The 27,940-nt window shown below is 37.3% G+C and overlaps 1 protein-coding gene across 21 annotated transcripts in view; it reads right to left on the reverse strand.

The window, feature by feature from the left end:
- The window catches only part of CASK (calcium/calmodulin dependent serine protein kinase), a 242,662-nt gene that overhangs the window by 62,777 nt on the left and 151,945 nt on the right, over positions 1–27,940 (reverse strand). For 15 of the 21 annotated variants that reach the window (XR_011324962.1, XM_069784981.1, XM_069784979.1 and 12 more), the window contains exons 7-12: positions 23,172–23,347; positions 20,874–20,996; positions 18,382–18,465; positions 17,237–17,336; positions 11,970–11,987; positions 3,636–3,757 (exon numbers count right to left, since the gene is read on the reverse strand). Coding sequence is in view for 20 of the 21 variants with exons in the window: in XM_069784981.1 (XP_069641082.1) it covers positions 3,636–3,757; positions 11,970–11,987; positions 17,237–17,336; positions 18,382–18,465; positions 20,874–20,996; positions 23,172–23,347 (623 nt within the window). In the remaining variant the exon portion in view is untranslated. The remainder of the gene's footprint in view (positions 1–3,635; positions 3,758–11,969; positions 11,988–17,236; positions 17,337–18,381; positions 18,466–20,873; positions 20,997–23,171; positions 23,348–27,940) is intronic. The other 6 variants (XM_069784985.1, XM_069784982.1, XM_069784975.1 and 3 more) reach the window with 1 other exon arrangement.

Below are 27,940 nucleotides of genomic sequence, written 5' to 3' on the forward strand. Positions count from 1 at the left end.
ATGACAGGAACCCTGCCTTCTATGGCCTTCAGAGGTGCCTGTCCTCATAACATTTAAGTTAATGAATTACTCAGAAAGAGGACTTCTATTTTGTGATCTGTAATACCTGAAAAAAACAACACATGGGTAACTTGCACTCTTAACACAAAGATTGTCCTTTCTTTTTTTTTACTTTCAGAAAAAGTTAGTTTAGAAGCAAAAGAACGTGTTTCAGCAGTAGATGTGATCTATCATCATGTGCCTAATCTAAAAATAAGGATAACTCTTGAGAAAGAGTAGGAACATGAGAACAAATTTAACTGTGGAAAAAGTACAAGGAAGAGGAACAGTAGTTTTAAGGCAAAGTGACAGCCACAACTTCACAACAGATTAGAAAATTCCTACTTAGTGGAATGCAATGCTTTACAGGTGACTTCTGGCGGCCTCATTAACCTCAAATACTCTGAGAGGAATAAACAGTTTCCCTGACAGAACTTCATCCAAGTACAACTGATGATTTTTTCAGATTTCTGAGAGAAACTGGAATAGTATCAATGCATAAACAGCAATCAATTTCCCACATATGTTACTGAAATGAAAAAGCTACCCTTTCAAATAATACTGTCTGTAACTTGCATCAGTCTTTCAAATATGTATTTAGTGACATTGCAATCTTTTAGAACTTTATTTTGTATTATTCTAATCAAAGTATTTTTCTGAAGATTCTATCATCCCCCTTCTACATAGCATAATAAAACAAAAATGCTTTTTCATAGCATTTTGTTCTCACAAATATGTTATTATAGTGTGCATTTAAATGTATCCCTTTCTGTCTAAGAGAATGACCATGACTTTTAAATAAAAGAATGGTAAAATGGTACGAATTCATTGCAGCTTTTTCTTGTTTAAAAGGCTACAGCAGACCATTACAGAAATAATAGATCATTAGCGAAGTACTATGAACCAGACTGGTACTGTAAAGAACAGAAAAAAGTAAAAGTATTGCAGAAGAGTGGGTTAATGTCTGGCAGACCTGTCATACAGCTAAATACTTAAAACTAAGGCCATCTGATTTACCAAAGCCCAAGAAGTTATATGACAACATAATAATGGTTAATAGATATGTAAAACCTTTCTGCATGGGTGACACAAGTGTTTTGGTTCTTATTGTTACAGTCATGTTGTTATCTTCCTGTCCAGATTTATATTTCTCGTTCCTATTATCTGACCACCTTTCTATACTGCAGCATGCAATATAAAAAGACAGAGCAATTTAAGAATCTGCAACACAAGCTAGAAGAACTTACACTGGAAAAAAAAGATTCATATTTTAATGCAAATTGCAAGATGAGTTGTTGGAGATGCAATGTAGGAAAGCCATGAACTCTGAATCCCTTCTTCCTGCATGCTTCATATAATTTTCTCCCATGACTGTTTAATGTAAAATGCATAAATAGTTATCAAGAACAAAAATTAGAACTGTAGAGTCTTGTGCCAGAGCAATGACCTCATCACGTAACAGCTATCTCCGGTTCCTCGAGTCATACGGGCAGCTATGTTGTGGGGAAGCTTTACCAGAAGGGTTATGTTCCCATACAGGCCAGTTCAGAACCCTGCAGCTGGGTCCTCTGCTGGAGGGAAGTATGTGTGGATTTCAATCCTTTAAACTTGAAGGATGCATAGAATCCAGGTGGCCCACTATTCACCAATCACTAAAAAAACTGTAAGAAGTGTACAAATCATCTACTACATTTTAAAGAGTTTGGACACCAAAGGAACTATGGCACCACTTACATTCAGGTCATACCCTTGCAAAGCTGCATATAGGAACTAAAGCATTCAACAATTTTTCAGAAACTCTTTAAAGTTTCTACAACCATAATCGTCTACCTGCAGATCAGATAGCTGGAATGACTCCTATTGCTGTGTGTCTTTCACTGGGTAAAAAGCATAGACATCTTGTTAGATTTGTGATATTCACTGAGGTATCCAAGCTGTTAAAATTTAAGACGTAGTAGTAGAATGGTCATCATCTCTATGGTCACATGAGCATTTTGGTTTGATTCAGGAGTCCATTTTTGAAATGAATCTTCTGATTACACCTACCTACCATTCTTTTGTTTTCATTGTACAGTGTTACCAGAGCATATTTACTCTCAAATGACACTAAAATAGAAGATGCTGTTCACCTACCAGTGGTTACTCAGTCCATAGGACTGCAGTATAGCTAGTGTAAGAATTGTTGACACTGGGTCCTCAGTGTCAACTGCTTTGCTCTACAGATCTGTTATTGTTATGTTATAGTACTTGCTAACGTGGACATAGCCTATGCCTGTGGATCTGGTTCCATTTTAAGTTTTTTCTCAGTGGAATGTGTAGATTGCTTTAGAAAAAGTTTGTCTTGCCTGAAGGCAAGTCCTCTGTCTTCAACATGGAGTATCCATATATCCCAGAAAAAAATCAGGGAAAGTTTTTTCTGCTTCTTTTTCACCTTTATTTTAGACCCCAATACTGTGTAGACACAGAAATCAATGACAGCATGATATGCTTTTGAATTTGTCCTTCAATGAGGGTCTTGGCACTCAATGTGAGGGATGAAGTGTAAGCCTGCAGTGATGCTAAAGGTCCCTGTTTTTGCAGACAGTTGAAGTTCAGCAAATACTTCTACATCAAAACTATACGTATGTTTTCCCAAACTCACACAGTTTTTGAGAAAGTACAATGTATTTGCTTCTTAGGCCTGCTTGGTTAAAAAACTATTGGGAAATATAAATAGGGTTTCTGCATGTGACAAGATAACAAGAAACTTTGAAAAGAGGAAGTCCTCAAGGCACAGAAAGATAAGTAGCGTGCAAGCATTTTTGTCTCAAACACAAGACTACTTGCTTTTTAAAATTATTTTTGCAAAATAGAGCGCTTTAGTTTTCTGGAAGAAAAAAAAAAGAAATCTGTGAACCATCTGATATCACAGTTGATCTGTATGTGTAGCCAGACAGTGAACTATGCTTACAGATAGACAGTGAAGAAACGGCAACCAAGTCCTGGTTATGCCTACCAGGAGCACTAACCTGAATCTTCCGGCTTTGTAATTTTTGCACACTTTCTTGTGAAACACCCCCTGCTGTCTTATGGAGTAATAGCTCTCACGAACCACAGAATAATACAGATGTAAATGACTGAGCCTGTTACATGCTGTGTTCAAGTATACGACAGAAACAAGCATATCTAGGTGTTTCACACAAAAAAGTCATACTTGTAAGAATATCCATAGAACTGGTGTAAGATAATTACATTACTTAAAAATAATAAAAAAGGAATGAATCTGTACAGTTATAAAGTTGCAAGTCACATTTAAAATAAAAAATATAATCCAGCCCTTACCAAAAGAAAAAAGCTTATTATGATAAATTATTTTAAAGCAAAGCTATTAATTCAAACCAAGTCATTAAGCACTGACACATTCTAAAATATTCTGTATATATAGTCCTAGAATGTATTTTTGTGTAAAGTGCTAGTTGATTGTGACATTCCACACCTAAATAAATTCATTTTTGTATGAAATAATAACAGAGAATATATTCGGGATAAAACAAAACATTATCCAATGAACAACAGACACAGAAATGCACTCAAATTGTTTATCACAGAAAACTTACATCTAGTAGCGTGTGAAGATGCTGATCCTGGAAAACACTGTGAAGAAAATCTAAGTCTTTTTCGCTGCAGTCAGTAAGTGCATGAATTTCTTCCAGGCTGTCCAGCACCTGTGAGACTGCTCCTATGGGGCAATAAACAGGAAAAAAAAAAAAAAAAAAAGAATAAAGATCAATAAAGCAAAGACTCACAGTAAACTGAACTTTGGAAAAGGAAACTTTCACTTTATCTGGTACAACTGGAACAGGAATCTCAGAAAGCTGGAGTTTTTACAGGAAAAATCACCAAATAAACTTTATGTATATCAACAGTGCCCATATATAGTGTAATTATACATAAGAAATGGTTTAACTGAAGAGAGGTTAAAACCCTTTTTTATTAAGCTTAGCTTTGTTCTATTTTAGCCTGGTTTCCAATGCTGTCTTACAAAGTCACTTGGATTATCTGCCCAACTGCCTGTCCTCACCATTCTCACCCCAACCTTCTCTTTTTTCACTTTTTAAACTGCTGGCCAATTTCAAACACATATTCCAAATCAGTAAAAATTTGAAAGAAGCAACGTTTTCACAAATTCTTTTAAAATCAGCATCTGGATAGGGGAAGGAAGAGAAAGAAAGACCTGACTGCTGTGTCCTCCGGTGGAGAAAAAAAAGGCTGTAACATGAGCTCCGGTTTTTGTTCTGTTTGTTCTGCTTGCTTAGTTATCTCAGACCCAGTTATAGCACTTGCTGCCTTTTGACCAGTGGATTGGTTTGGGTCATAGGAAGATGGGGATGATTTTTATATGGCATAAGGGTGAAAAGAGAAGCGAGGGATATGAGGACAAAAAGGAGAAACAGGAGGCATTATGGAAGGTGGAAGTCCATGAGGAGAGTTGAACTCACAGCAGGGGAGGTTACAGAAACACAACACAAATCCACAGTAAACCAGCCCATATTGGTTCCTTGTGTAACAACTTGTTTCACAAATCAGCTATCAGTGGTGGCTGCCACTTGTGTGCATTACTAGAATGCTAACTTTGGCTTATCTAAACACCCACAGCCCATGTCTTCAGTTTTTCCACAGTGGTATAAGCATCTGGAAAGATGGTAGCATATCCAGTGGTCTACAAAAATGCTGGTGTCTGACAGTGAACTGCTGAATGCTTTTTCATAAATAAATTCTTAATTCTGGATACAGAATTCTACACATTCTGTATTTCACTAATTTGTCCTTAATATGTTTATTCTGTTTACTTAATTCATTTGCCAGTGTCCTTTTGTCAAGATAGATAATATCTAAAAAATGGCTGTATTTCTTGAAATTCCATCCTCCACTGTATGAACAATTCTTACCAGCCTTCCTTAACTCAAACCTTTTTGTAATCTATTGCATTGTCAGAATGTAATAAAAACAAAAACCCCAACCCCATCTTAACCACAGAAGGAAACAAGTTAAATTCACTTATTTCTCTGAAAACCTTGAAAAACTGGAATAAACATAACAAAATACACAAAAACTACTATAGAAGACTTGAGACCTCATGGCTTAGAAGGATGAGTAAGTTACAAGTGTAGAAACTCTTGCATTGCATTTAGTACAAATCTCAACCTAGGATTCTCCTTGCACTTCCTTGTACACCAAGGTTAAGAACAACAATATTCCTCTCATCACAACTCATGGCTCAGGAGCAATAAAACTTCTTAGTCCTCTCGCATTAAATGTGTCTGACTACTTATTTCCAACTGATGTATTAATTTAGGTTATGCTCCTTTAAAAAAGCAAGTAAAACTAATGGTTTGCCTTATTGTAGTTGCTGCACATGGGGTCAGGTGCACTGATGAAGAGAAAAAACTGCTCTGTCTTTGATAATGAATAAACATGCTCAGCTGAAAGGAACTGTCCATATTCCTCTGCCTGCACCACAGCTTCCACACTGGGAGGCACCGCAGGAAACCTGAGAAAATACAGGCACTGGGAATCTGCTGGTAAGAGCATGGAGAGATCACAGCTAAGCCTCAAAGGCAAGGAAGAAAACCATTACCTAGGGACCCAAAAGGGCCTGTGCGCTGAGTTTCTTCTAATGTTTTCAGTATGTCAGTTAAAAGTTAATGAACTTAGAGATCTTCAAGCCTGAAGGAAAGTGCTTGACTTTCCAGGATGCAGTTGGCAGAAGGAAATTTGTTAGAATTCTCTTTTTTTTCTATTCTTGTCATGCTCAGAGTTTAAATTAGTTATTTTCTTTTCTAGCAAAACTTCGCTTTCTGGGTTCAAAGCTCTTTCTGTGTATTTGGACTGCTTAAGGAAAACTCAAGATAAGATTCACTTCAGAGGCTTGGATACGTTAAGAGTCTCTAATACTGCTCAATGTTGCTCATAACTACTAAAGCTTGAGCCAAAACCAGAACCAATGAGAAGCATGTTCAAAGTTGTCTGCAGCGCTGTATTATTGTGACACACCGAATGCTCTGGACCACCACGTTATTTAATTTACAGTATTATTTACTTTGGGAATTTTATTTTGTGGAATACTTTGAGGTCTTTCAAATAGAAATAAATGTTACTATTTTTTAATATTTGCTTCTCAACAACCTTTTGAATATCTGGGAATTGCAAAATATTAAGCTTTGTTCATTAGGTCTTTTTTCTCCTGTCCATTGGTCACATTGAATAGATGGCTAAAAAAGAAAGTTTCCAAGAATATCCTTAACAAATCTGATGAGAAGTTCTGACAGTGACTTTGCTAATCCCTCAAAATCACAGTTCTACCTTATGTTTTTTTACCTATAATTTTATGCTGTATCTACTGCCCTGTCTTTCATGCATTTACAAACAACAGGCACCTGCATGAGAAAATGGCATAGTGGCAATATACTGACAGCATGTCATCGCATAAAAAAGTGATAGAACAATTCTGCAGGCATTTTTGTAAACACCTCAACTCTCTCTGTTACAGACATCTGGTTAAAAGCCTAAGAGTACCTTTCAGAAGAGTTTTAAATTCAGATAAAAGATACTACATAAAATAAATTGACCAATCTTTACAGCATACCTGTCTCTAAAGAGATTCGTATTCTATCATATTTAAGCTAAATTTCTAATCTTTAGGGAAAGTGTAAAAACACTCAATATTTATAATTAAAGCTTGTATCCTCCAGAAATAGGATTTAATCTCTTTTCATCATTGCAGATGCACCCATTTTAGCCTCAGCGTAGATAATAAAGGAAGGAATTGAGTTATTATACAGTCATACAATCTAAAAGCTCAGATTTCTCATGGTCTGTAGCAGTTACAGACACAATCCATAAATATAAAAACCAGAATGATGCATAAATATTAGGAAGCCAGGAAAAAAAGGAAGTTGACTAACTTGACTGGCTTTGTTTGTTTTTTTAAGACTCCCTGAAGTAAACTTTGTTAGCAAATGCTGCTTACTGCCACAGAACTTTCAAGTAGCCCCAACCACTTAGGTGATATGGATCTCACCCTGCACGTTAAGTTACTATAAAAACATACACACATACAATTGCACGGGAAAGCTTTAATTCCAGCGATACAAGTAGAAGACTCTTCTCCACAGTAATAGTAACAAAATCCACACCAAACATGGCTCTGTGAGAAGACTGTGGTAACTGTGGATCCTACTGTAATTGCACAAATGTTCTCAGTGTGCAAATGAGCAGTGACTCTGGGCCATGCACACAACCTTATCTTTCTTGTATTCCCACAAGACCACCTAAGAAAGGATGGCTGCAACTATTCACAGTTCCCTTGGGGCTGACAACTCTGAAAAGTTGAAAACGATGGGCTCTCACTATATTAAAAAGAAAAAAAAAGGTCAGAATGCTTATGACAGTCTTCCGCAGTCAGTACTAGTACATGAAATGTTTTCATAGTTACTGGAATGACTTCTTAAGGATGATATCAAATTACTTCTAAGAAGATGGAGATAAACTGAGTAGCCTTCTGCCTACAGAGGCAGATGTATTATTTGTCAGTTAGACATATTTGCTTTATAAGGCAATAACTTGGGATTATTTCTTCACCCAGCGTGTAGTCAAAGTTATCATAGGTATTTCCTGCAGGTTCTGTTACCTCATTTATGGAGATGGCCATTCGTAAGTAGTTCTCTCTTACAGCTAAATTCTATCTCTAGAGTCTTTGTAGTTCTCATACAGTGCCCTTAATACTACCTGAAGTTGGTAGGGACACTGGTTCATCAAGTTGCAAGTAGACGAAGCTTTGGCAAAATAGTGCTGCTATTACATTCTGGCATCTAGCTGTTCTCATCTGGAACGGGTGGTTCGGCTAGAGAAACTGAACTTTAGAGATAGGTGGGAGTTGCTTACTTCTCCGCAGAAGAGGAGAGAAGAGAATAAAAGAAAAGAAATCTTTAAAACACTATTCCACGTATTGCCTACATATTCTCCAATAGTAATATGTCTCCACCACAAAACACACCAAAAGTTTGCTTTCCCGAGGCTCAGCAAACAAGGCAGGTACAATGGACTTCCTCTCTTATGCAGCAGGCAGTACAGAGAATTACGAGCTTCTTTTCATGCAGCAGTGATCTGCGACAGTACATGAATAAGAGAGTGTTTAGGTAAAAAGACTTACACCTTGCTGCAAAATGCAAAGACTACATTCTGACTACAAACACATTCTGAGAGAGGGTAAAAGAATTCTTTGCTTTATTTTTTTTTAATATTGAAGATTACAAATGCCTATTTAAGTCTTTGTCAGACATAAACCCTCCTGTGAGCAATGAAAACTTGTTAGAGGAAGCCTGACCTTGTTTAAATACAAAACTATAAACCCGTGACCTTTTCGCAAGTCTCCTGCAATTAGTATTCCAGGAAATGACTCTGCAGAAGACCTTATAACAACCATTATAATAATAGCATATTTTTATTAGACAGACACTGACAAAATGCAAACCCCTTAGATTTGTAGAATCGTATAAAATTAAGTTCCTGACACCAACCACTCATTATAATCCTGTTCATTCCTATAAATTACCTTAGTTTGGATTGGCTTTTCAACTATTCTTTATGTTGTACAAATAGGTAAGTAACTATGCATTGAAGATTTTACAGTGGTTTTTAAATGACTAACCAAAGGTTAGCTGCTATTTGCAATTTCTCTATATATCACAATTCAGTCCTTATGGCAGTCAATCTACAATCAACACAAGCTGATTTCTCCTAACTTCATCTCTTGTCTGCCTTCTTGTGTGCAGCCATTGGAAATGAAATTAAAAAACAATCCTGGCTCTCAAAGCACAGGCATTTCAGAAGGTAGGATTTGCATTTCACTTTGTTTATGAAGAGATCTGAAGCTGGCAAATACAGCAAGGACAGAAGAAAAACCATCCAAAATTGTTAGATTTTAGAGAGATCAAATATTAGAGTCACTAAATGAAGTCACTGGGTACAATCTCATAAAAACCAAACATGGGCATTATTATGAAGTACAGTTATTTTCAGAAAAAATATCTTATAAATATTATTAGATTCTGATAGAGCACATCTGGTAAAGTGACAATGAGATAATTTTTACCAACTCTGTAACGTGAGATTCAAGTGGTGTGGATTTTATTATTTTTCACGTTGCTTCTGCTTTAAGACTCCAGCCACACTTATACCTTTAAATGATGTATTTAGTGATAACTGTATAAATCAGTGCCTCCAGTAGTTTTGTTTTGCTGGCATCTGATTATGATACCCTAAAAACACAAGGCATAAATCTTTAACACATTAGGTAATTAAGCACTATATCAAAATGCTGTGGAAATGATGGGGTGTCTGTCAGCTCAGGTTTTCAAATAACAATCAAGTACACATTTAAAACTGTTCACTTCAGCGAAACATGAAAATCTAGGCTCAATATCAGCATAATTACAAAAACTAAACACATGCTGTTTCCATTAAAGGTGAGAAAAGAATCTTTTACAGAGATGGGATCTTTCCACTACTTGTGCTGATGTAACTGCTTAGATGTAAGAGAAAGCCAGGTGAGTACCAGATGCTCTTCATCACTTTAAACCATGTCTGCAAGAATCACTGGAGTTGAGATGCCTGTAACCTCACACAGTAATTTGTTGCTCTTTGTTTTTTCACTATATTCCAGAGAAACTATCTCTGTAAGAACAGAGACAGCCAAGCCACGTGTATATATATATGCCTATAATAGCTTAAAATAAGGTGGGAGATACATGTTTCACATATATACACAACAGTGTAATTAAATTGAAGGGCAAGTAAGGACTCTATCCTCCTCAAATTTGAGCTATATAGTGTTTAATGACTTCTTCCTTCTTGGACAGAAACCAAACAGCCAAGTTTAGACACTCTCTTTTTACTTGCTCCCACGTGCACACAGTTCTATGAATGCTGCTGGGAAGTGATTAAGACAGTAATAATATATATATACACATTTATATATATATAAATGAGGAAGAATCTAGGGAGACAACTAGAAAGATGGAGGTTTATGGAGACTACAGTGAAACTTTAGAAAGAAGGCAGTTGGTGCGATTGAAGGGTATTGGGATTTACAACTAAATCAAAGAAATTAAGAACACCTATGGAATACAAGAAGAGAAAGAAAGGCATGTAAAAGTCAGAGAAAACCAAAGGAAATAGGTACAGGAGAGAAAAGCAGGGAGAAAGAGGAAAAGACCAAACAAAATAAAAAGAAAAGGAAAAAAAAAAAAGAGAGAGAAAACAAGAGATAAAGGGTTCCTAAACAGAAGCAGGAACACAGAGGAGAGTACTATATATGGAAATACAAAAAAAGGAGGGGGTGAGGGCGATGGGAGGGGAGGGAGGAAGGGGCAGGGAGAAACTGATGCTTGATTTTGAAAACAGCCTTTGTTTTAGTCTGCACACACAGGGGCACTGTGTGTATGCAGGTCTCCAGCTTTCTCCTGTCTCCATACTTGGGACCTTTACACAAAGTTTGTCAATTCCTTTTCCCAGTTCTCTCTCACTGTAAAACTAGCCACAGATACCACGGAAGGCAGTCTAGTGTGGTGGTAAAGAAATATGTGCTGAGAAGGTATTGTTTTTCAGACCAGACCCACACTTTACAGGTAGCACACTCACATGCAACTAAACAAATAAGTATTTTAACAAATGAATGCCCTTCACTATTACTTCCTTAGATACTTTCTTCCTTATTGCAAAAATATACGGAAACCCTCTTCTGACCAGTACGAGGGCAGCACACTCTATCAGTCAGTAGGTTTACTGAAGAAAGTCTCTATGCACAAATGAAAACCAAAAATCAGTGGCAGAGGATCTGTGTGAGATTGCTTTTTTCCCTACAACTGTATAAAAATAATACTGTTGCAAAAATTTTACATAAAAATCCACTGAGTTCTCACTCTCGTATTACTGGACAGGCATTCTGGGATGGGGAAATAGGAGGACAAGGAACAACATCCCCCACAGCCTACAAGGTCAAAAGAATAAACCAAACAACAACAACAAAATCCATGACTTCGATCAGAAATGGAGACATGGACATATGTCTTGCTGCCCTGACATAGGACGGAAGAAGAACTGTTAGCCTACGAATCTTAAAATGCTGCAGGAAAACCCCCGCTTTTTATAGCTTGTGTTTTGAGATGCTGAGTTTGTTGGTTTTGAAATGGTTGCGGTTTGTGTCAAAGGGTCTAGAATTTCACACCTTCTCCTCTGTCTAGTATAGTCTGCAAGTGTTAGAAGTGCTTGTGCTTTCAGTCTCTGATGAAGCGTGCAGCTAACTTGCAGCTGAACCTCCTCCCTACATGTCAATAATATTCCTTCATTAAGGAGACACATACTGGATAGTTATTTAAATCAGGTGTATGCATATACACAATGCATATATCATGTATCACATCAACACAGAATGATCAAGAAATGTCATGCAAGGGTATAGCAAGAAAATAATACATGACTAATATTATAGTATATATTTAGTGTGAGGAGAAAAAGGCCCATTAGTCCATGAAGACATTAATTTTGGAACTAAAACACAAAACCAAACCATTTTATCCTTTATTAATTTAATGAAAATTAAAATTTATTTCAGTTGTGTTGCAAATATTGACAACAAAAAGCCAGGTAATTTTAATACTGCCTCTATACTAGAAACTTCAGAATTCCCGGGAAATCGTGTTACTTCTGGGTAATTATACCTTGAAAGTTATAGACAGATTTAGTCAAAAACATACGGGCTATTCTTCTTGAACAGGCAGTATTAAAACTGAAAATAGCAAAGAGAAGAGAAGCAAGCTGATTTTTAAACATGCAAAGACACACACCATAGCTGAATGATATGCCTTAAAGGAAAACAAAGGGATACCTACTTTCTGCTGCTAGAAGTCCTAGTAGGAAGGCAGCATTTGGACAAACAACAAACAGTATGAAGATTTCAGAACAAGCGATTTATAAAGCTGCAACCTAGCACACTAGTTTAGCCACAAAATAGTATGAACAAAGTGACAGGCCCCCCCCCCCTTTTTTTTAATATGGTTTCTATGTGTGAAGCAAATGCAACTTGCGACTGAGATGGGAGGAAAACAAACACTTGGCAATGGGAAGGTAGCACATGTACGCAGTGTTAGGTATCTATAATACCAGACTTTTCTCAACATTGGTTAAACTATTTTAAAAAACTCGTGGACAAAAAATGACTTAAAGTAAGAATATTGTAAGAGGTGAACTGACAAACTATTTCAACATACTGTAAATGAAGCATAACATGATATTAATTAATATATTTACTAGCTAGAATTTAGCAATATTATATTGAAATCAATTTTTTTTTACAAAAGGTGCAGTGAGAACCATTATGAGAACCATTTAGAAATACAATCACTTTATTATTGATTTTAATTTACAGTGGCTTTATATACTTAAAAGTTTTTGTACTTAAATGTACCGGAACAAAGACTAAATAGCTGAAAAATCATAAAGATAATAATGGAGTATTGGAAACACTCAAACTTGTGATCTCAAAACTGACAGTCAGTTATACCTGTAATACTATATAAGGATTTAATAACAGTAAATTATTAGGTGAATGTAATTTTTTTTCCCCAAGCACTCATACTGAAAAATGTTACACAAGACCCTTTGCAAATATTTACAAAATCATAGGTAATTTTTGTGTAACAACAATTTTTCTTTTTCTTCCTTGTGTCCATGAGACCGATCGTTTTTAAGATATAGGCTTATATTGTCCATATTTCATGGAATCTAAATCCCATAAAACCACTAACCACTCACTAAATTGTGAGTTAACTTAGTTCCACGTATGTTAGAAACAGGGATTTTACAACTTGGCCATACATTTGCTGTTTGATCTCACTCTGAAAGACTATCAGATTTAGCTTTTTTCCCATTATTATTACTTTCAAATTTGAAAATCAAGATCTCGTACTGTTAAAAATTTCTCATTTGATATGGCAATATAGAGTCTAACAAGATAAAAAAGAATGAAAATTTCAACTTACATACAGAAACCCTGAGACAAAATAGCAAAATGCATTTGTAAAAATGCCATATGAAGTTTGTGCCTTGCAGTTTGAGAAAACAAACTAGAAACACTGGCATAGACTAAATGTGCCTGCTTTCTGTGCAATGCAAAAACACTGCTTCTATGTTCATCACCTTACACTGTTACCACAGAGCTCAGAAAGCACATAAATGTTCAGGAAGTACTGCAACAGTGCTATTTGTTAGCCTAGGCTACACACGTACATTTGGTCAGTCTCTTATAAAATATGCTGCTGTGCTTTCTCTGTGGTTGAACCGAAACACAGCATCATAAAATGCCTTACAGGAATCTAGAACCGTTTGCAGCAAAAAGCTAGTCTGAAACCTGTTAGTCACATTTCAGAATATGAGCACTCTAAACCAAGCAATTCAAGCAGGCACTAGAGAGGAAAGTCCTTTAGCCAAAAGGTAAGGTTTGCTTTAATCTAAAAATCAGTTATGCAGGTTTCCAAAGACTATGGACTATCCACTGGCTTAACTCCAACACTGACTCAGTAGTTCTGAAAATGTGGCTACAAAAAGGTTTTTGGAAATAGAAAGTTATAAAAAACCTCTTCGATTTATGGGCTTTTCTAACTGTTGGCCTAAAAAATTAAACATCCTGAATCTACTTAAAACTCCAAAGTAAACTAAAAGGTCTTCCTGAATTCAGCTTCCCAAGTCAAAATGTCAAACAATTCCACAGCCTTTCCTTGGGCTGCCGCAGAATGGGGGAGCTGAAGAAGCAAAAGGAGGAAAAATTAAAAGTTTTACCCTGGCGATGTTCCTTCTGCAGCCTGAGGCATTCTTATCAAAAAACGTGAAAATTATACCTCTGTACTCTCTGTTAGCGGACAGATGGCCAGCATATGACAGAATCGGAGGAAATCCTCTGTCTGGATCTAATGTGCAACCAGGTGATAGGAGGGCCAGGGAGGGCAGGGGAGAGGGGAGGGAGTTGGATGGGGAAGGGCAGCAGAGAGCAAACTGTGAATTTCTCTGGCACCTAATTAATTTCACGGTCCACTTCAAATACTCTCTACTAGGCCAATTTTTCTCATGTGCCAGATTTAGCCTTTAGAGCTGCTGATTGCTAACTTCTGGTTTGTGTTTGTTTCAGCATATTAAAAATATCCAAAACATTCACTGCCTTGGGAAATCGACATTTTACAATGTCTTGAAGACAGGCAACCTGAAAGTCAAAAGTTTTATATTCTGGCAAAAAATATTTGCAAGATGTCATTTGAGCTGTTTAGTGGCTTTACTAAAGAAGTTACTGAACACAGCCTATCAGCAGTAAAGTAATATTTTAGTTAAAAAATATTAAAACATTTTAAAAGCCTTTATCATACTCTCTCAGAATTCGGCAAGACTGACTTCTGCCATGTTACCAACAGAATGATAGCGGGATTAAGTTAAGTCCTTCAGAGGACAGTTGCTGACGAAAGAGGAAATAGATCACCCAGGACAAGCTGTGGGAACCAAGAATTATTAGCACGCTCTGTATGAATGAAAGGAAGATGTATACAGAAAAATACTTGGTTGACTTTAAATGAACTTTATCTGTGTTCATTCCCATCTAATTTAGTTATGCAATTTGCTGACCCTCATTGCAAAGCTCTCTAACAAGAATATCCTTTGTGATTCATCTGACTTGCTACCTATAGTGCCTTCATATCCCAGGCTATTACTCTGGTAGTATAGGAGGATGCTCAAAGGTTCCAGCAAACTCAGGTTCACTGAACTCTGAAGAAGAACACCTCTAGATTAATCTGGAAAAAAGACAGGACTGAAATTTTCTGTTTCTGTGTTTAGAAAGACCTGGAGGAGGACAGGATATACAATTTGCATAACCTAATAAGCATTTATATTTCTGCATCTTTATCTCAGTAGGAGTCCCACATTTGCCCCTTTCCAACAAATCATTTAATTTTAATGATAAGCTTCATGAAATTTTATGGGAGGATTAAATAGGCAACAACATTTAAATATTAAACGCTTTTCATTAGGGTTTATGATCTGGAATAACATTATGGGGTGTTAGGAAGGAAACTTAAATAACCTTAAGATAGTCAAGTTTCTACTGCAATTCAAGAGTTTTATGTCTAATTTCTATAAACTAGTTTAGTTTAGAATCATCAAAAGAGCCTGTGTTTACAAGCTAGAAATATTTGAAACCTTTATTAGTGTACTTCTGAAGAGGAAACAAAATAGATTTCCATATTTAGCAATTTCAGAAGCTGAAAGTTGCACTATCTTTTCTTGCAAGCCTCAGTGTTTATCCTGCGATATTAAGTATTTTATCAGCTCATGTAGTCAGTCAGGGAAACATCACGAAAACTACCCGGTTAGTATGGTGTCCTAATCACTACGATCTCCCATCGCAAGATCAATAATGTTATTTTGGAGAATAACTACACTTCCCTGAGAAATCCAAGCTATTGTTTCAGTTATTTCAGAGATGAACACAAGATAACAATGGATCCAGCACAGGTATTTTGTAGAGTTTACATGTGTACTGGATTCATGTATTCTGTGTGCGGAAAAAATAGAACTTGTACCTTTGCCGTATACTGATATCTGCAATTACATCACTCTATGAGGAAGACACATGCCCTGTTGATGTCAGACTGAAACTGGAAAGAGGAACTGCAGTTTTTAGATTGGGAAAGTTGCCACTGCCAGTCATGTTGGTGGGCTATTCATTTTATTGAAATGGGGGAAGTAGCTGTGAAGAAAAATTAAAGCACTGCAAGTAATTCTGGATGAAGTAAAACCAAGCTATTCTTTCTTTAAAAGAATATATGGATCCTTACTTACAAGTACATCAAGTATTCAAAAGCTGGCTGCCTGAAGTTAAGCCATGAGGCTGTAATTACCCATTTGCAATAAATGATCCGAGATTCCCATTCACTTCTATGGAAATTATGAGCAGTGTGCATCTCTAAGGACAAAGCAACCTTTTAATTTAGGTACTCAAACTTGAATTCCAAGAATTGAAATTTAAGAATTTCAACCAAAAAAATTGCCCCCAATTCCTATATCAATGACACTGAAATAATTTATAAAAATTACTTGCTCATATGAAAGAGCAGAAATATGCAGTCAGTAAGTAATTTTCTTACCTATAAAAACATTGGGAAAGAGAATTATCACACAGCAGTTCAGCACATGTAATTAAGTTCCTGAAATGTCTTCTAGTAAAGTCAGTGTATAGCTAAAATATTATGCAAGTACTACTTCGCTGTTTAGAAAAATAGAAGAGAGCGTCCTATTGGCCTTAAATTTTTCTTAAAAGTTCATTTAACTTTTTTTAGATCAGACAGACCAACTCTAATTTTAGATCAGACAGAACAACGCAGACTTTTGCACTGCAAATGTTGTGAGTAATGTTATATCAAAATTAAGATACATAACTATGACAGGACTGTGTTAGTATAGGGACTGCCAGGTTATTTAAATTCCTGTATATGGGCTGAGGACAAAAGGACTGCTTGGAGTAAGATCACTGTCCTGCCCAAGGCCTAGCTCACAGCACAGCAAAGGTATTATCCTCCCTTTTGAAGTATGTTGGGAGGTCTCTGAAGTACATGTATTGTCTCTGAAGATTTGGGGGTCTGGGTTATAGTATCAGAAATACTGTCCAGCGTGCTTTAAAGAGGAGACATCTTAATCATACTGTTCTTTAAAACAGGAGGTCAAGAAACTCTGGTACTCAATGGCTTCTTTTTATAAATAACTATTAGTAAGGTATGAGAACCTTGCTCCTGCCTAAGAATTCAAGACAAAATGTCAATAAGCTTTTACACTCAAGTAATATACATATGAGATTACATCACTATTTGTAATTACATGTACATACAACAAATAAAAAAAAATCAGACAGAATTTCTAGAAAATTACAACTGTGCAGAGATTTTCTTCATTTTCTGCAGTCACTAACACCATTAGGACTGAAAATTACTTATGCTTTCCCATTTAAATGTTAACTTAATATGCAACTTTATGAAATGAGAAATTAGTAAATACTTGGTACTCTAGTCAGCATAGAATTAAGACAGATTGACTGCAGTAAATACACTTTCTGTTAAAATACCTGAGGAGGTGGGGTCTTCAGAGAAGTCTGGCAGCTCTTCAGGGGGGTCACCATAGAAGGAGTTGAATTTGTGGCTTGACACAGCTGCTAGTACTGCCCCCTGAATAAAAATATCCACAAAGTCTAAATTACACAAAGAAGGATAATGAAACATTTCCAGACACCTTGGACCACTCAGTCTCCTGAGGTCTTTCATGTGGTGACCTTCTCAGTGAAGAATAAATAAGTTTTATAGTCTTCAGCTCTGCTTCACTGTTACCAGCGACCATATCTAACAGAAGATCTGGTCATACACTACTCTAATAAACAGTAAATATATTCTTTACGAGAGGATTCATGAGAACAATTCTTCATGGGAAAGCATTTTAAAATAAGTGTGAGGCATACATTCCTATAGTACAATGTAAACAAAATAACTAATTTATTGCTCTTTCCCCTCTTACCTAGACTGGATGGCTTAGCAAGTATAAAAATCCACGCTTTAAAGCAACACAATATGTTGTTATTTGAGAAATTGTCAGAATCTGACACTGACAGCACTAGGATATTTGACATCCATAATATATCTATATGAAAATGTAATAATCCCAGAATGAGTGTTACATGGGAAGTTACAAAGCCAGAAGAATGGTTATCTGCTCTGACATATTTACTTTTTCAAGTAAATTACAGTTTAAGCACTCAGGTTTTAATGTCTTACAGTTGTGGCAGTAGGCAAAATGGACAACAAATAATTGCAGGAAACATTCTGCAGAACAGTCCTTTGGATAAAATGGTAGAAAACAAATAGCACTGGTATAAAAGCTCTCAGGAGACTAAATATAGTGGCCTCCCCAGGAAGAAATCTGGGAAAGATCTGAAACTGCGCTAGAGCAGGAAAAAAGGTCATATTCTAAAATGTCCTAGCTAACATTTTAATGAAAGCATTACCTGGACATACAAACCACCTAAGAGAAAGCGCTGTTTATGAGGAACACCCTTAACAAGACACCATTGCAATAAACAACTGTGAAGGCCTGTTTCAACTTTTTATTTTATTGCTGACTTCAGAGCATAGATTTCTCTTAGCACTTTTAAAATGAATAAAGTATCACACAAAATTCAAGTTACATAGTTATATTGTTTCAACACTACATTCATGTTACCTTTAGTTTTCGTCTTGCATTGAATTTTCTCAATTGTTCTACTGTTTCTGGAAGATGAATCTTGTATGCATAGCGATCTCTCTCCTTAAAAAACCCCGCAAAAAGAAAACAAAAGAAACATTAAATACAGGCTCTTAATATTCTCTCGACATTAAGGAACTAGGCAAGAAACGTACCAGCTAGTAAGTATCCTAAGGAGAATGAGGATTTGTTGCAACTTAAGGAAAATGTCAAGAAACTGAGAGGGATTAAGATATTTTGAAAGAATTCTTAACTTGGGCCAAGGATATTTTATTTTTGTAATTTTGTTTCCCATTTTGTAGTAAGACCCTAGTCTTTTGTTTTACTCTTGTGCTGTTAGTCAGTCTGTGGCTAGCATTGAACTTTGAAACTGGCAAGCACAAAGTAGTTCTGCTTCCTGGGATTCACAAATCCCAGTGAAGCAATCTGGTCAAGCGCTCTTTTAACGGGTGCTCGATACAGAGCAGGAAGTGCCAGCTCGATGGCTGCTGACACCAGGTGCAAGCTTACAGAAGAATTCTCCATTGCGGATGCAGATGAAAAATTTGCCAACGAACAGTGGATAGTGGGGGTAGAACTTGCAGCACTGACTACTTTCTCCCCCTGCCCCAAATCATCACAGAAGCTACATACACTTATTAATTAAATGTAAATGTTTATCACATGCATCTCCTGAATCAGAGTGAAATCACTGGCAGAAGTAATTCAGTCTCTTTATGGCACTAAAGATGTCCCTGTCTCATGCTGTATTTGGCTGCTATCTATAAATGGTTTAGAAGAAAATTCTGAGTCAGCAGGGAAGGCAGTTTATCACAGGCAAAAAGAAGAGAGGACTGACTGACAGAATGCTGGCCTAAGCTTGGAAACAAAGTTGTCTTAAACTAAATCTTTCTCCTTGCTTGTCTTTCAACAAACAGTGGAAAGATCAGAAAGAGACCACAGACATCAAAAGTGCTATGCTATATAGGAAGAACTTGCATATTTGCATTACAGAATTATCTTTTTTAAAAAGCCTAATCAGCTTAGTTGCTCAAACAACAAAAATGGCAAAGTTTTCTGCCAAAATAACCCTCAACAAAACCCTTGCTTTGGCATCTAAATATGGGTAAGCTCACAAAGTGAGGAAAAAGTCAAATTACTAGCAGGTAAAACCAGATCACCTATGTTTACCACAAACACAGCCACTGGAGTATGATCATTTGGGATTCCCAAACACGGTGCCCATTCCTATGGTCTTTGAAATATTTGATGCACTATGTATGCCCCAGATGAACAGACAGAACTTCGGCTCCTTTTGAGTGGAAAGGTTTGAACGCACAGTTTCCCAGTATTCAGAAGAGTGCCTTAACCACTCCACAAGAGTGCACACTCCTGCCCTCCTTTTATAAGCTAGACCATTCTGCAGCTTGGAATACAAGTGTCAGAGCCAGAAAATAAGCAGAAAAGTGGGAGAAAAACTCCATTCACTAGTAGTTAGACCATTTACCTGGAGGAAGAACATATGAACCTGTGCTTCCAAGGTTCCTTTTTTGTGGTTTTGGTTTTTTTGGTCAATATTTGTCTAATGTAGAACATATAAACAGTCCAGGAGCAGACATCAGAACAGCACCCTTTTCAAGTAAGTGCCCTGTTTAAGCTAATGATATTATGACTCTCCCTACCCTGGGCCCACACTACAGAAAAGAAGTAGAGGATAACAAAGAAAAATAGTTGATTGAGCAGTTTCTGCCAAAGAAAATACAATGCTCTGAACCAGTACTTGCTACCTTTTAAATCTGCAACAGACCCATCATTCTCCAACTCCAATGTTTAGCACAGCCTATTAATGGGACTACCGAGAAGCTAGGTGTATGTTCTCCTGCTCCTGTTGTTAATCTTCAGTTTCCAGCAACTACTCTTGCACTGGCTCAAAATGTGTTGTAAATTCTGCCACCACTGCAAGATAATTTGATTACCGGATGCCATACAATTTTATGTAGTTATAGCAGCCTTTGAGCAACACACCACTACCTACTTCCTTCACTCTGGTGGGATATTTCAGGAATCTAATGTAAGAAAGCAGCACAGTTAAGTAGCATAATGCACTGCAATAAACTGCAAGGCTACATGCGTAATATGAAAGAGGTCTAGTTATAACTGAGCAAAGAAGACATCAGAAATTACTCCTCTGGAGTTTGAGAGCCGCAGAAAGACGCATGAAGACCTTCTTGAAGCTTTATTCTACGCAGCCCTACTCTCTATACTGTGATGCTGCCGAAGATGCCTAAGTGAGTTTGCTCTTGCTGTTAAGCAAGAGTTCAAGTCTGGCAATTATCAAAATCTCAGGCTCTAATCTTACAAAGCATTTAAAACATATTATCACACATTTTGTACAATGTCATGTCTACTTTGAAAAGTTCAAAGAAAAAAAAGAAATAAATCTTTTTCTCCCTTGAAGAGGAAACTGGTATGTAAACAGCTGTTTTTACTACCTTTAACCAGGGATGATTCAGTGCTTCATATACTGTTATCCTTTCTGCCGGATCCAGCATAAGCATGCGACGTACCAGATCTTTGGCACTTTCAGAAATATGGCTCCATTGCCTAGGATTCATCTGATTACAAGGAATAAAAAAGAAAATACACTTTTTATGTAAAGTAATTGCAGAGATTTAACAGTGGTTGGTATTTGTAAACATTTTATTATAGTAAATGTAAAAGGAAGTCTCTAAGTTTTTTAATAACTTACGACAATTGTACATTAGTTGCTATTGAAATGGCATAAAAAATTGAAAACAGTGAGCACTGTATCACATAAAAGCTGACATATCCTTGGTATTATCTTATAATTACAGCATAATTTTCTACCTATGCTACATTTTCTTCAGATAAAAGTGACCCTTCACTAGAAAAAGAAAAAATAGGCTTTGTCTGACCGTTAACTATGCCTATGATAAATTTAGAAATTAAATCTACTCCTGAAATCAGTATAAGGAATGGCATGACAGTCTATCTATATCAACCCACAGTTTCATGCCAGGGATGCTGAGTAAGAAGGTAGTAAGCTAATGCCTGTTGTGAACTACTCTGGTCCTGTCCCACAGGTATCATGGACAATGGCTCTTCCCAATAAATTCCTTTCAACTTTACAACAGTTAAGCATCTTCAGCCACTCAGGTAGGAAAGCTTACTGACATGTGATCAACCGTACAAGCAATTGCAACACTTTTTAGAGCAAAACTGTATCTTTAGGAGAAACAATGTGAAGGATGATTTAGAATATATTTTCATCTTATGAAGGTTTATCATATGTAGGTTTATGTCCAACTGGTCGAGATGATGGACACTCGATAAAGCCATACTAAAGTAAGAAAATTCTTTCTGTGATGAAGGATTCTATCCTTAAGCTATTTCAAATATTTCTTTAATTTATGAAGAGCTTAAGTTTTATTTAAATGGTATACTGCTAATTTTACAAGGTACTAAATGAAAATTCAAAACTATAACCAGACTCTCTTCAATGTTATAATCTGTTCATTTAAAGAGGTCCATTTTATTTAAAATCAGTCTTTACAAAAAACGATGGCTTTAAATTGGAGCACTCAGGAACATTATATGGCTATGAAATGCACATTTATAGTTGTGATTTGTCATTTCTTTTTCAGCTCTAACGAAATGAAGGTAATTGCAAATTTGCAGCAAGACTGTTTTGAAATCATTACAGTATTTTCACTGAATAGACATATTATTGTGGAAACAGGAACAGAAAAGGAACTGAGAAGACACAATGTGCTGGCCATGACTTTTTTTTAAACAAAGAAAAGTTAACTTGTACGCTTCCAGAAGCTTTTAGCTGCTTAAGAGATTCCATAAAAAAATCTTCTGTAAAGTGAAACTGGAACGCCTACCAGTCTATGTAATCCCAAAGCTAATGCCATGAAGAAATCCTACTGTTTTTAGGAATACAAAGTTTAAAGAATAAAGAATGCTCCTGACCAAGTGCAGTACCACTGCTGTCACTTAAATTTTAGCAGACTACTGTTAAATTCATATAATAAAATAATTCCTAAACCATATTACAGACAATCAGGCAGTTTTAGAAGTTTCCACTCTTAATTGGCTAATACACAGATCATGTATGAGCTTGGTTGCAAAATAGAGCAAAACTCATCTTAGACAAAACCGCAAAAACAGTGAAGTCAAAGTGTTAAATTTGTCTCCATAATGGCTCTAGGATGCTTATGTTATGAAACACGTTTATCTTGCACGCACACCAATTTGCTTTCAGTTGCAAGTGGCTCCTTTTGAATCATCAGCTGTACTTCAACACATACTGTACTAAAAAGAAAAATGCATAACTACATTTTTACAGTAACATGCATTTGGTTTTAAACAAAGGCAATATGATGACCAGCCTTTATGATAGTTCTTTTAGTTGATTAAAAATACTAAATGATCCATAAAACTAAGGTAAAATACAGTATGTTATACTTCACAGCTAAACCTTATGTAATCCTACCGAGCCCAATGTATAATTAAGGGCTAGTTGTTGCACCCATTTATTATTTCATCTGAGTAAATATTTCCGTATTCTAATACCTAACTTTGATAAAAAACACAGCAGGAACAAGATAGACTGGAGAGAGAAAATAATCTCTCTTCCTGTGTAACACAGACAGATTTCTGTAAGCTTCATATTTAAATCAGCCTAAATACAAAAATCAAATTCCAGAAATTTTACCAGCAGAGCTCATCTCACTGGAAAAGGATTCAGGTACACTGTCATTTACCTTGTATTTTCCTTTAATAATGCCTTCAAATAATCTTTCCTTGGTTCCATAAAAAGGCAAACAACCGCTTAGCAGGATAAAAAGGATCACACCACAACCCCAAACATCTACAGGCTTCCCATAAGGTTCCCTTTTTACGACTTCTGGGGCCATAAAATGAGGTGTTCCTACACGTCCTAAATGGAAATAAAAACAAAATTGAGTCAAGGTGATGTGTGTCAAACATGGAAATGAAGAACATCACTGCGTTAAACTAAACGAGTTTTAATAAGTTTTGTTCATAGGTTAAGCTTTTAGCACAATTCTTTTTTCCTTAAGTTTAGGTTTTTTAAATATATCCAGTGAGACAAATCAGTAGTTTCCCTTTTGCTTGATTTATACTTTTATAAATTGAGGAATATTCTATCCTACCCTGCAGACTGTGAAACAAGACTTTTATGTGAGCACTAAGATTCTTCAGTGAAACATGCCATACGAAAGTAAAAATATCAATTTGGACAATCTTTGAAACAGGAATTACTTATCCAGAGAGCATGTACAAAGACATTGTAGAGTTCTAGTCTACACTGCTTACTTGAAAAAGCTGCCTGTAATTGGCAAAAGCATAGTTTGGTCTGATGCTCTGCCCAAACCTTAGCCCGTCTACTGAAACTGCCAACAAGAATGCAAATATGTTGTTCATTTATTTGAAGTAGGCAATATCTTACCGCAGATAAAAAGATAATGCAAATTTGTTTCACAGAGTGCTTTCAATGAGTGCCACACAGTAGTGGTTCTGGGACAGTACTGATTTTGGATTGGTAATGAATGTACACTCACGGAAACAAAACATTTAGTACCAACTAATCTTTTGAGTGGATAAACTGATTAGAATGACTTCATTCCATTTCTACGTAACACATTAAGCCAATTAAAAGCAACAAACGTTTTACCTCTCCCTATAAATGTTTCCCATTTTAAAGAGGTTTGTTTCCCCTGCAAAAGGTTTCCAAAATCAAGATTTGAATGCTCAGGGCATTACTGATACTTACAAACACTGTAGTCTTTGAACTACCCTGGTTCCACCAAGTACCAACAGAAGAAAAAACCCACAACTATAGCAAACTGTTACCACTTGTACCACCTTCATAAATTATTCTTGCTCACTGATACTACAGCGGACTTCAGAGGCTCCATTCAATGCTTGCAGCACCTTTGTGCTGGCTAGGAGGGTTTACAATGCAGCCTAGAGGATTCGAGGTGTTTGCACGGCACGTATTTAATTCGGTCTTGTCTTGTAAAGAGAGTCTTGCTAGACTAGCCTATCCCGCACTCCATTTGAATGTGAGTTAGCTAAGTCACAGCACCGGTAACAAACACCTACGAGACTACCTGGCAGTAGCTTAGTCAGTAAAGACCATCCTTCATGTATACCACCCAAAGCAGGAATACGATCTGACCATGTGTGCTGGTTTTGGCTGGGGTCGCACAAGAAGTTGGGAGGGGACACAGCTGGGACAGCTGACCCCGACTGACCCAAGGGAGATTCCAGACCATAGGACGTCATGCTCAGCATATAAAGCTGGGGGAAGAAGGAAAGGGGGGATGTTTGGAGTGATGGTGTTTGTCTTCCCAAGTCACCGTTACGTGTGATGGAGTCCTGCTGTCCTGGAGATGGCTGAACACCTGCCTGCCCATGGGAAGTGGGGAATGAATTCCTGGGTTTGCTTTGCTTTTGTGTGTGGCTTTTGCTTTACCTATTAAACTGTCTTTATCTCAGCCCACGAGTTTTCTCACTTTTACCCTTGATTCTCTCCCCCATCCCACTGTAAGGGAGGTGAGTGAGTGGCTGCAAGGTGCTGAGTTGCCAGCTGGGGTTAAACCATGACACTGTGCTAGCCCCCACTTACTTCTTTTTGCATCTACAAGGATGAAAAAACTGACAGAAAGACGGTAGCTTTTTCACCATACTGTTCTTAAGGAGAAACACCACCATTGTCAAACTTCTTCACCTGGCTTTGCGTTAAACCTTTTCATTCCCAGTTTATGAGGTGATCCCTCTGCCAAACAAATGTTAGGAATCTGTCTGTGACAAAGGAATGTTACCTCACCACTAAGCTAGGCTGGCATCTTAAAAAGTCCATGCAGTCCAGGCTGACATGATAGCAAAGGGGCAGTTCCTTCCCAGGCTAAAAAGAGTAAAACAGCAAGATGCTGCAGGTCTAGCTCATCCCTTTTATCACTGGGGGAAGAGGAAGGATATTTACTCTGGACAGAGAAAGACAGAGATGGAGATGGGGAAAGATTACTAATTCTTCTTGTTGGTTATACACAGTTTATAGGCTTATGATATATTTTCCAGCCTAACTGATAAACCTCAAAGCCAAATCTTCAAGATCACAAATATGAAGTAAAGAATTATCTCCTTAGATGACAGAAAGTCTCTCTCTTTTAGATGCCAGGTGTGGGGAAGGGAAAGAAAATGGAAAAAATTTATATCCAGTATGCACAAGTTGCTGAGAACTCTGTTTTTTTTTTCCTTTTTTTTTTTTTTTTTAATGTGCCTACAAATCTGTATCTCATCTCCATAGGTTTCCTAACTTTTTTCCCCCTAAGATGCCATTTGATGACAGCAAAAATATCAACATTTCCATCTCTGTATCAGGCTATGCATGTACATAAGCAGCAACACCTGCCTGATCAAACAGTATTTGTGTATCACTTAGACTGCTTATGTGACACTAGTGGTATGCATACCACAGTCTGGAAATCTTTAGTACAGACGACATCATGCAAGACTGCAGAGCAGCCTGGCTTACCCGAGTGTTGTTTATCTCAGTGGTAAACTTCCTGGCATTTGGGTGCAGAGGTACTCATTTGCAACTTTGGAGAAGGTATAACCTTTCTTACACATTGAAAAACACATTTCTGGTAATAAAGATCGTTTAAATCTTTTTTATCAATACAAATGGAAAACTGGGTATACTATGAAGATTCTGCCTTCCTACCAGGCTTTCTAATTGGTGTTATGAAATCTGGGAAGTCTAGAGAAAAGTGATTATTCAAAAGACAAACAGCAGAAAGCACTAGAAGACAAGATATCATAAGAACAAAGAAAGCGGTTTAAAAGAGACATTAAACTTCAGGGAGATACAGAGTCATCTGGATCAAGTAGCTAATGAAACTAAGAATCCTATGTATCAAATGGTTTCTAAGTTGATTTAATGTGTATTTCCAATAATTGTGTGCCACTCTTCTCAGCTTGGGACCTTCTCTGTGTTTTAAGTAAACAATTGCAGAGATGAACATGGTAAAAAAATTACCATGTGCTGTGAGAAGTAGACCTGAAGGTTTGGGGTTTGGTTTTGGGGTTTTTTTGCCAGTGCGTTTGTCTGCTGGGCATTTGCAGTACAGTGAAGGCTGACCTATAGAACATCCTGTTCTGAGGAAAATGTGTACCTGCAAACAATTACCCACCCTACATTTTCTCCTATGGTGTAAAATAGTATATTTAGCAGCTACACATGCTACATAAGCAATGCAATAGCAGTGATGTGTGTGGGTGTTTAGGTGTCAAGGTGGTGGCAGTGGGGGGGCTGCAGGGGTGGTCTCTGGGAGGAGAAGCTGGGGCTGTCCCATGCCAGACACGGCCCGTTCCAGTGGATGCACCGCAGGGCACAACTGAGCACAGCAGCCGAGGTGGTGGTGCCTCAGAGAAAGTGTGTATAAGAAAGGGAAAAACATTGCCCGACAGTGAGGAGTTTGGGAAAAAGTGTGAGAGAGAGCCCGCGAGCACCAAGGTGAGAGCAGGAAGAAGTGGAAGAGGTGATCCAGGTGCCGCAGCAGAGGTTCTCCTGCAGCCCCTGGAGAGGCCACGGTGGAGCAGGTACGCCCCTGCAGCACCTGGAGGACCCCACACCAGAGCAGGTATCCATCCTGCAGCCCATGGAGGACCCCATGCTGGAGCAGGTGGATATTGCCTGAAGGAACTGAGGCCTGTGGAGGACCCATGCAAGAGCAGGCTTGTCCTGAAGGACTGCAGCCCGTGGGAAGACCCATGGAGAAGCGGGGGGAAAGTGTGAGGAGGAAGGCATGGTAGAGAGGGGCTGTTATGGACTGACTGCAGCCCCTCCCATTCCCATTCCCCCTGCACCACTCGGGACTTGGGGCTAAGGGAGTCAGGAACGAGAGAGTGAAGTTGAGCCTGGGAAGGGGAGGAGAGAAGGCGGTGTTTTCATTTTTGTCTTTGTTTCTGACTACCCAAATCTATTTGAATTGGCAATAAATTAAACTGGTTTTCCCCAAGACAAGTCTGTTTTACCCGTGATGGTAACTGATAAGCAGTTTGCACGTATTTACCTTGACCCATGAGCTTTTCCATCCTATTTTCTCCCCCTGCTCTGTTGAGGAGAGGGAGTGAGGAGTTTGGCCCTTAGCCAAGGTCAACCCACCACACGTGGTTATGCTGGTATTAACATACAGAATACTGATTAGATGGGAAAAATAAGATGAATCTTCCTCCAAAGATACAGCTTGTTTCTTTCATTTTTAGTTTTCAAGTATCACCTTACCCAATTTAATCATGGGCTGTATAAAATAAGTGATCTACAGTGTCAAGAGAATATTAAAAGTGCCTATTTTTTTGCTTCCTTCTCCCCTTCAGCAAATAATGTTTCAAATTAAAATTACTTTGCAGAAGTTGATAAGCAAGAAAAAATCCTTCATTATTTATACACACTCATAAATATATGCAGAACAGAATAGTTTCTTGAAACTGAGCATTAATCAGA

The sequence above is a fragment of the Haliaeetus albicilla genome, chromosome 6 (genome assembly GCF_947461875.1).
Source record: "Haliaeetus albicilla chromosome 6, bHalAlb1.1, whole genome shotgun sequence".
Taxonomy (NCBI): domain Eukaryota; kingdom Metazoa; phylum Chordata; class Aves; order Accipitriformes; family Accipitridae; genus Haliaeetus; species Haliaeetus albicilla.